This window comes from Colletotrichum destructivum, chromosome 4 (genome assembly GCF_034447905.1).
Source record: "Colletotrichum destructivum chromosome 4, complete sequence".
NCBI classification, from domain to species: domain Eukaryota; kingdom Fungi; phylum Ascomycota; class Sordariomycetes; order Glomerellales; family Glomerellaceae; genus Colletotrichum; species Colletotrichum destructivum.
This window is the reverse complement of record NC_085899.1, coordinates 1,943,881-1,959,319: the sequence shown is the minus strand read 5'-3', so window position 1 is coordinate 1,959,319 and position 15,439 is coordinate 1,943,881. Positions and strand designations below refer to the sequence as shown.

The window sequence follows — 15,439 nt, the reverse complement described above, 5'->3', positions numbered from 1 at the left end:
CCTCTCTTTATAAAGGTTTCTTATAATAATAAAGTTTAATGTATATTATATAAAACTAAGTAAGGCTATTAACTATCTTAACTATTACTATTAATTTATTTATACCTTAGATTTTATATAGTCTAATCTAGCTCTTATTCTCTCTCTATACTAAGACTTTACTTTAGATTAAAAGTAAAAAGACTTTTTAAAGATTAGAACTATTTTTAGTATTAATTACATAATTAATCTTAACTTCTATATAAATGCCTTAAAGCATCTTTATTGCCTTTTAGATAGCTTCTACTCTCTATATAATATCTAGTAAAGGTAGTAAATTCTTATTAATCTTTAGGTATATTTTAAATATAAGAAGTATTAGTATAATGCTATTTAAACTAGTAGTATTATTTAAAGGCTTAATAGCTATCTAAAAGATTATTTATTTATCTATATTATAATTAATTTCCTAGTAAAAGATAATATATATATATTTAAAGGTTATATAAGCCCTCTTAATTTTACTAACTACCTTATAGGCTTATACTAGCATTTTAATGTATGTAATCCTTATAATTTTAGCTTAACTTTAAAACTCTTTAAAACTAAAGTTTATACTTAAGTAATATATAATATAGTCTAGTAGACTAATGTATATACTAATTAAGCATTTATAAAAGGCGTTTTAAGTATTTTATATAAATAGGGATTTTAAGAATATAGCACTTAAAACTTAATCTCTATATTAATAATATATAAAGCATTTTTTCTTTTAGTTATATAATATTTATAACTATCTTATACTTAAAGTAGCTTTTATCTTTTAAGGAAAACTTAAATTATTTTAATATAAGATTATATAATTAGTTGTAATAATAAAACCTTTAAATCTTTTGTAAAATAGTAAATTATAATACCTTATATTCTTTAGAAGTTAGTATAAATAGTCTATATAAAGGTATTTAAATTATCTATAAAGGCATTAAAGCTATTCTTTAGTAAAGAACATATTAGCCTTTATATAACTAACGTTAAAGAATAGATAACCTTATTTTTATATAACTAGAATAAGTAGTCTGTTTTTTTATATAATAATGTTGTTTATATTATTAAAGTAGGCTTTAAGCCTATTAGCATTATATAAAGAAAATAAAAAAGGTGTAAGTATATTTAAGATGTAGTATATAATACTCCTAAAGGGGTTCTTTATATTTATAGTTGTAATAAATGCAACTAAAGTACTAGCACTAAACTATATATAAGCTAATTCTAGCTTTAAATATATCTTTATATAAAAGTATTTCTTTAAGTATACTAATACTTAAGGTTTCCTAACTATTAAGAATTTAGTAGCACTTATATCCTATAGTTCTCTTTAGTATACTACACTATAAGAGTTATATAAGAAGAACTAGCTTGCTTTTAATATCTTTAAAGCTAAAAAGATATCTTTTTTTTTATATAATAAAAGAATACTAAAAATATAAGAAAGGTAAATACTTTTTTATTCTTTAAATTAATATTTTAATTCTTATTATATAAGTCCTTAATAAAGTTTTTTCTTTTAATATCTAGAAGGTAGGTAGTAAAGTTATTATATAGCTCTTAATAAAAGATAGTATATACCTAAAGGTATTAGTCTTTTGTATGTTTGTATTTATTATTTATATAATTTATAGACTAATAGCCTTCCTTTTTATAGATAAAATATCTCTTATTACCTATATAAATAGGTTTTTACCTTATAAAATGCTAGTTCTTCTCTCTATTAAATAGTTATTTAAGAGGACTTCTATTATATAACTGCTTAAAATATCCCTTATAGTTAGAAGTATACCTTTTATTTATAAAGTAAATATTATATAAAGGTATCTTTTAATTTAAGGTAACCTAAAAGGATACTTTAAGGTTAGAAAAGAACTCTTTATATATATAGTCTACCTTAAGATTGCTAAAAGCAGTCTTAAGTTTAAGTACTTTTTAGTATGCTTAAGTAATTTATGTATAAAGTATAACTTTACTTTAAAATCCTAATCTAAATGCTTACTAAATAAGAGGTATTTTATTAAGAAGAGTTTTAAGCACCTTTATAAAGGTTTTATTAGAATTTTTCTATCTTACTTATATAAAGGATATAGTAGTCTAATTAGCCTAATAAAGGCTATAATTAATATTAATATTAAAGTGCTTATCTAGTATATTATACATCTTATTTTACCTTCTATTTAGGCTAATATAATATAAGTAGATTTCTTTTATATAATCCTTAAGGATATTTAAAAACATACTATAGTATTAATCCTTTATAATATAAAGTTGTTAATAGAAGCTAATAAAAACCTTAGCTTTATTATATAAAATATTATATAGCTTGCTAGTATAGTTTCTATCTTTCTACTAATATACCTACATAGCAAGTTAGCTAATATAGTAAGTTAGCTACTTTTCCTACTTTCTACCTCTTTAACCTTTATACTGACTTTCTTTTATATATAACTATGCAAACTACCTTAATTAAAAGTTGCATTATCCTTGCTCTCTAGGCTATTAAAAAAGACCTAAAAATGTCTATATAATAAGCAGCTAAAACCTTTAAGGTTCCTTAAACAACACTTTAAGACTAATGCGCTAGATGCATTATACAACCTAAAAGACAACTAAATTTAATAAAAATAACTATAACTAAAAAGGAAGTAATTCTTAAATAAGTTATTAACTTAATTAATTAAAGGTTCCTTTTGTAATAAGAAGATATATAAGAAATAGCTAACTAACTATTAAATATATGCAATAAGATGTATATAAGACCTTAATAAGTAAAGAACTTTATATAATACATCTTTAAATTAAAAATGCAATTTTAATGTTAAATTAACTATTAGAAGGCTTTAGCTAAAGATCTTATAATTATATAAGGTTAGTTTACACTTATGCAAAATATAATTATAAAGTATAAAATACTTAATAATAATATTTATAATTTTAATAAAACTAAGTTCCTAATAGGAATGCTATTATATATAAAGGTTGTTATAACATCTAAATGTAAGAGAAAGCTTTATATAAAGCAGCCTAGTAATTAGAAATAGGTTTCTATTATTTAAAGTGTATATATTAATAGCTTAGTAATACCTTTATATATTATTATAAAAGGTAAATACTACTTTCTCTTTTAGTATACTAATAGCTAATTCCTAGCTATATAGTGCATCTATTTAAGTAAAAATAGATAAATAATAAATAATATTAACTTAAATTAGCTAAAGCACTTTAATTAGTATATAAAAACTTATATAAAAGGCTTTTATTACCTCTTAATCCTTAATAGTTATAATAGCTATAAATTAACTAACTTTAATAAATACTATAAGAAATAAAGTTTTATTACTTTATATATACCTCTTTATTATTATATAAGCTTTAGCCTTTTAATATTAAGTGCTTTAGCTTATTAAAGTACTTATATAGTAAAGAAATTAAAAAGATAATATAAATATAGATTTTGTATATTACTAAAGATAACTTTTTTCCTACTTTTAAAGTAGTATTTTTTACTTTAATAAGTAAAAATAATATATAAGCTAGTTTTAGATAAGTAGGCTTTATACCTTTTAACCTTAAAGTAGTTATTTTTTACTTAAATTTTAAGCTAAAGATGCTAATACTATTAAACTTATAGCTAAGCAGCTAAAGCTTTTAAAATGTAAAGATACTAACTATAGCACTAAAGAGTATATAAAGTGCTTTTTCTCTTAAAAAAAAGATCTAAGTATATTAAGGTAGCTTACTAATACTTTTATATAAAGTAGTTAACTTATAAGCAAAAAGTATTAGTAAATTAGCTTACTAACTAGCTTTTATTAAAGCTAAAAATTATAAGCTTTATAAAGCAAATAAGGTATTAAGTAAGTATTAGAAGGCAAAAAAGACTTAACTACATCTTAAAGGGTTACTTAATATTACTAAAGTAGAAGTACTATAAAAAGAAAAGGATGTAGTTAATGCTAGAGAAGAGAATAACCTTTAAAAGGAGGGTTATATAGAAGGTACTAAACTACATATATAACACTATAGCAATTATAGAAAGTCTAAATATAATGCATAAACCTATAAGGTAGTTTAAGATAGTAATAAAAAAGAGGATAATAAGTAGTTTTAATTAATTTTATATATTATAGTTAAATTAACTTATATAAAAAGGTAAAAGGTAGAAAAAGGTAGCTAACTATAAGTTAACTTATATAAAAGGTAGAAAGAGAAAGAAGAGTATATAACTTACTATAATGTATATATATAGTAAGTTAGCTAATATAGTAAGTTAGCTACTTCCTTATTATATATAAAACCCCTATTTTTTAACTAAATTTTTAAAATCTATTTTAAGCCTAAAAAATACTAGGTTTTAACTATTAATATTTAATAAAAGTTATATTTTAGAAAATAATACTATAGAAAATCCAACTTTATACCTATACTTAGATCTCTTATCTAGAAGCTAGATAAGCTAGCTTACGTAAGGTAGTATAGTAACTAAGGTAGGAATTTCTATAGTATTATTTCTTATAATATAACTCTTATTAAACACTAATAGTTAAAGCCTAGTATTCTTTAGGCTTAAAATAGATTTTTAAAAATTAGTTAAAAAATAGGGGTTTTATATACAATAAGGAAGTAGCTGACTTACTATGTTAGCTGACTTACTATGTATATACATTATAAGTATGTTATTAGATATCATTTATACTTAACTTTAATAGTTCTATAACTATACTACAAAAAGAAAGACTAAAAAGTAGAGGTTAGGATAGATAGTCTACTAGCTTAGTAATAGAAATATAGTCTCTTAGGTCTTAGCACTCTAGGAATAAAGGTTACTCTACTCCTCTATCGGCTAAACAAAGGCTAAACTAAAGGCTGTTGAACATAAGGTAGACAACGCGATAAGGAAGTAATGATAAGAAAAGAGTCATACATTGTTGAGCTCCGGTATAGGCACTGGTCCACGTTCAGATCCAAGGCCCCGGTCACTTTGTACCCCTCCCCCTCTCAATTAACCTTCCCCCAGAAAAAAATAAACTGATTCACGCGCCGAGAATCGCTGAGAGACACACTCGCAGAAGCACACACACACACAGAAATCGACGGCAAACATCAATTCAATGCGCCATAGTCCAACCTAACTACACAGACATCCCTTCTACATCCGCCATCGATCATGGGATTGGCCAATGGCTCGGGGTCGGGCTCAGGACCGACCCGGATCTCGATCCTAGGCAAGGACGACATCGTTGTTGACCACGGCATTTGGCTCGACTTCGTGACTCACGATCTCCTCGAAAATCTCAAGACATCAACATACGTTCTTATCACAGACACAAATCTTTACGACACATACGTCCCCCCGTTCCAGAATGTCTTCAATGCAGCTGCGCCCGCCTCGACACGACTCCTCACCTACGCCATCCCGCCCGGCGAAGTATCCAAAAGCCGCCATACTAAAGCCAGCATCGAGGACTGGATGCTGTCGCAGAAATGCACAAGGGATACCGTCATCATTGCCCTCGGCGGCGGCGTTATTGGTGATATGATCGGCTACGTTGCAGCCACCTTCATGCGAGGTGTTCGCTTCGTCCAGGTGCCTACTACTTTGTTGTCCATGGTTGACTCATCCATTGGCGGCAAGACTGCAATCGATACCCCCATGGGCAAGAACCTTATAGGCGCTTTTTGGCAGCCTTTCCGCATTTACATTGACCTGACCTTTCTCGAGACGCTGCCGACGCGAGAATTTATCAATGGCATGGCAGAGGTTGTCAAGACGGCTGCGATCTGGGATGAGGACGAGTTCACGACTCTCGAATCCAACGCCCCCGCCATTCTGGCTGCCATCAAGTCCCAGGGTGAGCCCTCTCAAAGACTCTCACCTATTCGAGACATCCTCAAGCGAATCGTGCTTGGCTCAGCCCGCGTCAAGGCCCAGGTGGTGTCCAGCGACGAGAGAGAAGGTGGCTTGAGGAATCTGCTCAACTTTGGACACTCCATTGGCCATGCGTACGAGGCTCTCCTGACGCCCCAGCTCCTGCACGGAGAAGCAGTTGCCATTGGCATGGTCAAAGAGGCAGAGTTGGCCCGCCATTTAGGCATTCTTCGGCCTGGTGCCGTAGCCCGGCTTGTCAAGTGCATTGCGAGCTACGAGCTGCCCACCTCCGTACATGACAAGAAGGTTATCAAGTTGACGGCAGGCAAAAAGTGCCCCGTCGACGTGTTGCTGGAGAAGATGGCCGTCGACAAGAAGAACGACGGCGCCAAGAAGAAGATCGTGCTCCTCTCGGCCATTGGAAAGACGCACGAACAGAAGGCCAGCGTTGTCGACGACCGCGCAATCAGAGTCGTCCTCTCCCCGGCGACGCAGGTGATTCCTGGTGTCCCAAAGACCCTCAACAGTACAGTGACGCCTCCCGGCTCCAAGAGCATCTCGAACCGCGCACTCGTTCTTGCAGCTCTGGGCCAGGGAACCTGCCGCATCAAGAATCTGCTGCATTCGGATGATACCGAGTACATGCTCTCGGCAATCGCCCAACTGGGCGGTGCGACCTACGCCTGGGAAGAAGCTGGGGAGGTCCTGGCTGTCCAAGGCAAGGGAGGCAAGCTCAGTGCGAGCAAACAGGCGTTGTACTTGGGCAATGCTGGCACTGCGTCTCGATTCTTGACAACTGTGGTTAGCCTTTGCGCCCCGTCTGACGTGTCGTCGACGGTGCTCACGGGGAACGCCCGAATGAAGGTCCGTCCCATCGGACCTCTGGTTGATGCTCTAAGAGCCAACGGTCTGGGGATCAAATACCTTGGACAGGAGAAGAGTCTTCCTCTACAGGTGGACGCCGCTGATGGCTTCGAGGGCGGGGTCATTGAGTTGGCTGCCACCATCTCGTCTCAGTATGTCTCGTCCATTCTTATGGCTGCGCCGTACGCAAAGCAACCGGTTACCCTGCGCCTTGTTGGAGGAAAGCCAATTTCTCAATTCTATATCGACATGACCATCGCCATGATGCGTACTTTTGGCGTCGACGTGACGAGGTCGACCGAGGAGCCCAACACGTACCACATTCCGAAGGCTGTCTACAAAAATCCCCCAGAGTATGTGGTTGAGAGCGACGCCAGCTCCGCAACCTACCCCCTCGCCATTGCAGCCATCACTGGCACCACCTGCACTGTGCCCAATATCGGTTCAGAGTCCCTCCAAGGCGATTCTCGATTCGCAGTTGATGTGCTGAGGCCCATGGGCTGCACTGTCGAGCAGACAGGCACTTCCACCACCGTTACCGGACCGCCTATCGGCAGCCTGAAAGCCATTGAGCACGTCGATATGGAGCCTATGACAGACGCATTCTTGACAGCGTCAGTCCTCGCGGCTGTAGCATCGGGAACCACAAAGATCAGCGGCATTGCCAACCAGCGAGTTAAGGAATGCAACCGTATCGGAGCTATGCGCGAGCAACTGGCAAAGTTTGGCGTTGAGACGGACGAGTTTGACGACGGCATTATCATCATTGGGCGTCCTGTTCAAAGCTTGCAGGAACCCACAGACAGCATATTCTGCTACGACGATCACCGCGTTGCCATGAGCTTCAGTGTTCTCTCAGTTGTTTCGCCCAAGCCCGTTACGATACTCGAACGGGAATGTACTGGCAAGACATGGCCGGGCTGGTGGGACACACTGTCTCAGTCCTTCGACGTTCATCTGGATGGTATTGATCAGCACCCCAAGTCGACTTTGACGGGACCCTCCATGAAAACTCGTAAGGACAAATCTGTCTTCATCATCGGCATGCGTGGTGCGGGCAAGACAACTGCTGGCAGGTGGATGGCCGACACGCTCAAGAGACCATTCATTGATCTGGACGAGGAGCTGGAGCGACGGGCTGGCATGACTATTCCTGAGATGATCAGAGGTTCCAGGGGCTGGGACGGCTTCAGAAAAGACGAGCTGGACCTTCTGCGTGATGTCTTAGAGAAGCAGAGCCACGGACACATTTTCTCGTGCGGTGGTGGCATTGTCGAGACCCCGGAAGCTCGGAGACTACTCGTTGGTCATTGCCACAACAGCGGAACTGTGTTGCTGGTCCATCGCAACACCAAGGAAGTCGTTGACTATCTCCTTCAGGACAAGTCTAGACCAGCATACAGAGAGGACATTGAAGATGTTTACTACCGCCGAAAGCCATTCTTCGAAGAATGCAGCAACTTTGAGTACTTTAGTCCTCACCCGCCTGGTACAATGGCAACGCAGGACCCGCCGCTGGACTTCCGGCGCTTCGTCAATGTCTTGTGCGGAGAGCAGGCTCAGGCGAAGAGGGCGCTGGCAAAGGATCCCAGCTTCTTCGTCTCGCTCACGGTACCAGAAGTTGCTTCGGCCCTGACCCTGATACCGGCCGTTGTCGTTGGAGCAGATGCCGTCGAGCTTCGTGTAGACTTACTGCAAGACTACTCAGAAGATTCAGTGGCTCATCAAGTTGCGCTTCTCCGATCTGTCGCCGACGTGCCCATAATTTTCACCCTGCGGACAAAGGCACAGGGCGGCAAATTTCCGGACGATGCCTATGACCAAGGTCTTGGGCTTTACCGGAAGGCGATTCGCATGGGTGTCGAGTTCATCGACGTTGAGATGACACTCCCGGAGCGCGTCATCCAAACGGTCGTGGAGAACAAGGGACCGTGCCGCATAATAGCTTCCCATCACGACCCTACGGGCAACCTGTCGTGGAAGAACGGCTCCTGGATCCCGTTCTACAATAAGGCGCTTCAATGGGGTGATGTGATTAAGCTGGTTGGCGTTGCCCAGCGCATCGAGGACAACTACGACTTGGCGCACTTCAGGTCAGAGATGCTGTCCTCGCACAAGACACCCATCATTGCCCTCAACATGGGAACTGCTGGCAAGCTCAGTCGCGTGCTCAATGGCTGCCTCACTCCAGTATCTCATCCCGCTCTGCCGTTCAAGGCAGCCCCGGGGCAGTTGTCCGCGGCTGAGATTCGGCAGGCTTTGGCGCTACTGGGTGGCATTGACCCGTTGTCTTTCTACCTCTTCGGCAAGCCCATCTCGGCTTCGAGGTCACCCGCACTGCATAACACCCTTTTCGCGCTGGCAGGCTTGCCGCATGAGTACTTCCGAAAGGAGACGGATAATGCTGCTGATGTACGCGAGATCATCCGTGCGCCTGACTTTGGCGGCGCCTCCGTCACGATCCCCCTGAAGCTGGACATTATGAAGGAGATTGACGAAATATCGGAGGCTGCCCGTGTCATTGGGGCCGTCAACACCATCGTTCCGACCAGAGTCAGTGGAAGTAGTGACACTAAGCTGGTCGGTGACAACACTGACTGGTCGGGCATGGTCCACTCTCTTCAGTCTGTAGGAGTTGCATCTCGCTCCTCCACTGGCGGCCAGTGTTCCGCAATGGTTATCGGTTCGGGTGGAACCACAAGAGCTGCCGTATTTGCACTTCATGCGCTGGGCTTCGGGCCCATTTATGCCTTGGCGCGCAACAGCGGCAACTTGGAGACTTTGAAGGCTTCCTTCCCTCCCGACTATGGTATTGAGGCTCTCAAGAGCGCCAGCGAGGCAGCTGCCTTGAGCACCTCACCTACTGTCATTGTTAGCACAATTCCCGCAGACAAGCCAGTTGACCCCTCACTTCGAGAGACGTTGGTGGCGGTGTTGCGCCACGGAACAGCGACCGATGAAAAACGCGTCCTTCTCGAGATGGCCTACCAGCCTCGTCATACCCCTCTGATGCAACTCGCCGAGGAAGCCGGATGGGAAACCATCCCTGGACTGGAAGTGCTCTCGGCCCAGGGCTGGCATCAGGTAAGTAAATATGAACTGTAGAGACCCAAAGAAAACAGTGAGAAGAGAGAGTGGCTGACGTGAACCAACAATTCTAGTTCCAGAAATGGACCGACATCGTCCCACTTTACGAGACGGCCCGAGCGGCTGTGCTGGGCGAAGTGACCGTGGAAGTCAGTGGGAGCAAGGCTTGATCGAAGGGCGTGAATTCTTCGACGGTAGGATCGATACTCTAGATGTGCGATCTTTTGCTCGTTTCGCGGGAGGTTACGCGAGGGTAGGCACTACACTGTCATCTGCTTGTGTAAGGACTTCGTCTTTGTGGGTCAATTCTACCTAGGCAAGATGTAGCAAATGATGAACTATCTACCATGAATGAGGTTTGCGATGACCCAGGGGGGAAAGACTTATGCTCTGTCGCGTTTCCCACACAAGTCGATGTTCAGCAATTTGCTGTACCAAGGGGGGGTGTTCCAACCCATATGGGTGCACATGACGTAACTCGTACTTACTGGCATACCCCGCGGGTCTCAACTCGGAGCCTATTCAATTGCAGCAACTCGACACAAATGTGGTGGCCGAGACATGTCGCATTCTCTTGGGTCTGCCTATACTGTCGTTCGCTACAGAGGTATTTTCGGTTGGCGACTCGACTGTGCTCGATGTGATGGTTGTGCAGAGGCACTGGTAAGTAGTGTAAAGGTTGTGGTTTAATTTTTTTGATCTTTGTAATGTTGTACAGGTTATTAACTAATTCTCTATAGGCTCTCGTTACCAATCATAAATTCATTCCGCTGTTAGCTGTCACCGCAGCTGACCCATACCGACCAAAACCCATAGCGCTCCTTTTTTTTTGGGGTCTACTCATGCAGGTGCGACGCAGATAAACAAAAAGTGTAGTGTACAACAGTCCCAGTTGTCCGGCAACATGAAAAGATTTACATGGCGAGAAAGGGTACCAATAAACACCGCTAATGTACAATGTGATGATGGATCGCTGAAATGGACAAAATCTGGGAAAGTTTGTGGGCAGTGATTCTCAGACATTCTAGCCTGTTAAAGCCGAATACGTATCGGTGTTTGTAGGTGATGGAAGTAATCGAACCAGTGAATGCCAAAAGTGGTAGATGTCATGGTAGTGTCATAGCACTCCTCTTCCAACTCATTTTCTCCGTTTGACGGGTGAATTGGCGGGGTGAATGATCGTGCCAAGGCTCGTCATGATGTCGCCGGGCGGAGTCTGACAGAGTCGGAACCGGCAAGAATCGCATGGATAATTCCGCAGGGTAAGTTGGAACAGATGATGTCATTGCGGATCATCCAGATCGTCAGGGTTGTTAAGCACGGACCATATGATATCATGCCGCACGACCCTTGCTGCAAGGTGAAGGACCCTGGATTTCCACTCATGCCCGTTCGCCCCACTACAGGTTGGTATCGGCCAAGGTGTTCAAGGGTCCAGTTCAACCAATTGACGTACCCCATTCGATTCAATACAGCCGTCGGATTGGCTACACAGACGTCAGTGCCAAACTTCTGTCTGCGACGCTGTCTTCATGCGGGGGTTTGCACCCTCCATTTCGACAATTGAACTTTTGGCTGCTTCTGGTCGACGTCATGTACACTGCTTTACCCGGTCGGTCCCTGCTACATCGCATGATGATGTGGTTGGATGTTGTTGTATGGCCTGAAAACCACCACAACCGTAATGTGATCACTGGTCGTAATTCGATTCGTGGAGATAGTTGATGTCTAGGTGTTGTGACCACGACGACGATGTTTGCCCGGGAATTCGACATCGGGATGGCAGACGCGGTAGTGTCGTGTAAGTGCGTCGGCGCGACTGAATGTCTTCTCTTCAGTGCAAAGATTGCATCGAACCTTCTGCTTCCGCGCGTTGTGGATGGTGTCCTCATGCCTGGTCAAATCGTAAGGGCGTGAAAATATCGTATGACACGGCTTGCCGGTGCTTGGGTTGATGCGGTCACAGCGGTGCGGACCTGCTTGGCTGTTCAGAAGGCTGTCGGGCGAGGCAACCACGGTATCGGGCCTCCGGGGGCCCCCAATTCCTTGAGTCTGGCGGTGACCCTCACGTTTGTGCTTCTGCAGAAGAGCAGGCGTTTCGAAGCGCATCGTGCAACCATGATATGTGCACGTATACGTCCCTCCATCCGCGGTGGTGCCAGCTGGCTTGGATATAGAACCACCGTTCGACATTGGTGTCCCCTCGGAACCGCCATCACTAGACTCGGTAGAGCTGAGCCGAGGCATGTGATCCTGGGATTGACGGGGGTGAGCGATGAAAGGGTATTGCTGAGGGATCTGGACGCCAGCCTGGAGTTGTGCGGACATAAAAGGAAAAGATGCTCCAGTCTGCATGCCAGACCTGACGAAGTTCGCTTGCTGATCCTGAGAGACGACGGCCTTTGCGATATCCTCAAAATCCGCCGGCTCCTGTGATGGGAACAATGGAAAGGAAGAATCGCCATCAGCGTCGTGAAACTCAAGCATGGCGTCCTTGGGGGATATGGTCTTGGGGGTATCGGGCTCAGACTTCATGGACATTTGTTGCCTCATAGCCTGAGCATCTTGTTCCGCCTTCTTCTGCTCTCGCATTTGGAGTGCAGAATTGAACCTCAAACGGGAGGCATGCATGCCGGCACCGAAATCGTGATTGGCAACAGGTGCGAGTGGCGAGCCTTGGCGGAATGGAGACCGGTCTCGTGATACATTGGACGCAGGTGAATGCACCGCGCTCAAGTGTTGGTTGTTGGCTGCGCTAAGCCTTTGAGCAAAAACATCGTTGCTGGGGGACACAGCCATCTGACTTTGGGCTGGAGATGCTGATGTGATTGTGAAGTTTGGACTGTAGAGCTCATCGTTGTAAATGTCCGTCATCGTACGATCCAACTTGGGGACATTGCTAAATACTGCTTCATCAAAAATTGGTAAGCACATGCTTAAAAACTCGTCGAAACTAACAGAAGCGTCCTTACCAGCTTTGCGTCTCCGGTCATCTTCTTGCTCGATGTGTGACGGAGTGGCGGGTGAGTCACCGGCAATGGAACTCGCCACCGAGTTAGGGTGAGATCTGTTGCCTGCGACCGAGAGTTCCGGAGCGGGAAGCAAACTCCGATCAGAACGCGGCCTTTGGACGTTTACAGCAGATGCATAACCACTCATGTCTGGTGAGATGTTGTTCAATCCGTTGTAGTTCGGATACATGTTCTCGTGTGGCGCCGCCATAGCTTTGCTGGACAGCTGATAGAAGGCACTGCTGTCGTGGGACTGCATGTCGTATACACCGTCTGCTGTCGAGTCTGTAACCGCGATCTGGGGGTTCGAAATGTTGAGATTGTAGGGTGAGGCAGGGCCAGCAGAGCCCAGAGACGACAGTGAGGATTCCCGTTGGTGAGATAGTCGGCCGACCGACTTGGGAGCGTACTGATTCCCTACCACCCAGGCGTCGGAATGCATATGGTCTTGCTGATGATTCAAATTCAAAGACGAGTCGTCGAAAGCCGTGTTGTCAATGGCCGCTCTTCGTGGCACAGCGAAGTTAGATGGTGTGTAATCTGAAAGGCTGACCGGCTGGTTCGCCAAGGAGTAATGAGGAGAAATAAAGGATTGAGTCGAAAGTGGTGAAGATGAGATACTCGACGAGTTGAGATCCTGTGCTACGTCGTCGAAAGATGTGTCGAGGTCGAAGTCGAAGTCGAGTGACTGAGGATAAAAGTGTTGTGGTTGTTGAGGTTGGGGCTGGAGCTGATGCTGGTATTGTGAATGGTTGTTGTGGCTGTTGTGACAGAAGTGGTGTTGCTGAAGAGGTTGCACAGTAGCGGGTTGGGTTAACAGCATGATGTGGGTTTAAGAAGGTTGAATGTTTTGATGATGTGTGATGCGAATTGAGATCTGGTGGCAAACCACGGAGGGACGGCGACTTATAAATATGGGAGCAAAAGGTGCGACCACAGGTGCACTACGTATTCACTTGCACAGGTACCCATGTAGACTTTAACCCGAGTGAGGTAAAGAGAACGTACCGAAGTGGGCTATGGGGCTCATGGATGACCAGGGTTTGGTACGTACTCCCATCGCACTTGTGCGCTTTGCGACGCGGAGGTGCCGGTTGGAGAACCCGAGGCTTGGGCTATGGGCAGGGTCGGGTGTGGGAGTGATGATCGCAGAGCAGGGGCACAGGGGGTCCGGGATCGGGACGGGGTTAGGCCATATGGATGATGTAGGAGGATGGGAATCGGGGGGTGGGGCAAGGAGAAGAGGGGGGACGGAAGTACAGGGAGAAAAGGATGGAAGAAAAAATTTACAGGTGTGTGTGGACGGGTTGATGACCACTCCTCTCCTACGTTTGATTCGGTCTGGGTTTGAACCCGAGGAACAGCCCATGAGAGACAACGGTCTAACCGGTTTCTGAGTTTTCTTGCTTCGTAAACCACCCAGGGATGGACGTGTAAAGAAGCGATGCTGCTTTAATAATGCATGCGCGCAAGTCGTCGGAAACTCGATGCGCAAAGAGCGGATCGAACGAAGAGTCATCTATGTCTGCCCCTTCCATTTTGCTACTCTAGTAGTTTGCTGGGAAATCAACGAACAAAGGCTCTCGTGACCTCGACATGATGGTGTAAGCAGTGCGCCGCCGATGCCTACTGGGGTTGATTTGACTTGGAGCTTGGGTGGGGGTAAAGTGGCCGCAGGCAGACGGACAAACAACCAAGTGTCTGGCCAGGCCCGAGCAGCTGACGCGGGAACAAAATGGGTCACGCCGCTAACGAAGGAGCATACCGACCGCGCCCAGCGCTCTGACTAAGGGGCGGCTACTCGTCTCCTGTTATACTACCTAACCAGTGAGAGCAAAGGCGACAGGAGGTTCCTCGAAGGCTCTGGGGGTTTCTTGGCTAGTCCTACGTGGCCTGTCTTAGTAATCCAGAAGACCTCTCGCTGCCTCGGGTGGTTCTGATGAGTGACCAAGCTGAGAATAGGTCAAAGGTTCCTCTCGCTTTCCAGCTAGGAAGGGCATGGCGAAGATGTCCGCCCTGATAAAAGATATGTGCACAGCACTGTACACGGCTGAGACAGGGAACAGCGGGGGATGAAGCATGCGTCTGGCAATGGGAACAGCGATTGACACGCCAGGTTGATCGATGTGTGGACTGGGAGTCCATTCCGGCAGCGGAACAACATCCATCGACGGCGCCGTTGCGTGTTTGGGTGGGGTGACGTAGTTAAGGTGGGTGGGAAGGGGGGGGCGCGTTCGACTTAGTCCAGCAGTGGAATGATCCTCCAGCGAGACCACCTAGGCTTGCCTAGTACCTGTAGGTATGTTAGGAGAGGAGGCCCACCCAATGACACCCGACAGCTTCAGTGTGAGTGCTCATCCTCACCTCATTTCTAGGTGCACCTTCCATGTTCACACACACACATCCTGAGCAGCACCCCGACAGGATCCCTAGCTCACAGCGTTCTAGGGTAAGGGCCAAGGTGCCTTCCGTCACCTTATCTCACTGGCGCCTGATCGTCAACGACCATACCCCGTCGGAGATGGCCCGGAATGGGTTTCTGACCTCAGAAGCTCCAGCAACATGTCACTGCTACTGCCAA

At 43.6% G+C, this 15,439-nt stretch overlaps 2 protein-coding genes across 2 annotated transcripts; one reads left to right on the top strand and one right to left on the bottom strand.

The window, feature by feature from the left end:
• The first annotated feature begins 5,043 nt into the window (after positions 1-5,043).
• Positions 5,044-10,196, top strand: CDEST_06502 (Putative pentafunctional AroM protein). The gene is made up of 2 exons (XM_062922661.1): positions 5,044-9,844; positions 9,922-10,196. Exons 1-2 carry the CDS (start codon positions 5,195-5,197, stop codon positions 10,015-10,017), a joined length of 4,746 nt encoding a protein of 1,581 aa, XP_062778712.1. The 5' UTR covers positions 5,044-5,194; the 3' UTR covers positions 10,018-10,196.
• A 324-nt stretch (positions 10,197-10,520) lies between these two features.
• Positions 10,521-14,033, bottom strand: CDEST_06501 (Putative Zinc finger C2H2-type). Its single transcript, XM_062922660.1, has 2 exons — positions 12,820-14,033; positions 10,521-12,753 (listed from the first exon to the last, which is right to left on the bottom strand). Exons 1-2 carry the CDS (start codon positions 13,679-13,681, stop codon positions 11,576-11,578), a joined length of 2,040 nt encoding a protein of 679 aa, XP_062778711.1. The 5' UTR covers positions 13,682-14,033; the 3' UTR covers positions 10,521-11,575.
• Between the last annotated feature and the right edge of the window lie 1,406 nt (positions 14,034-15,439).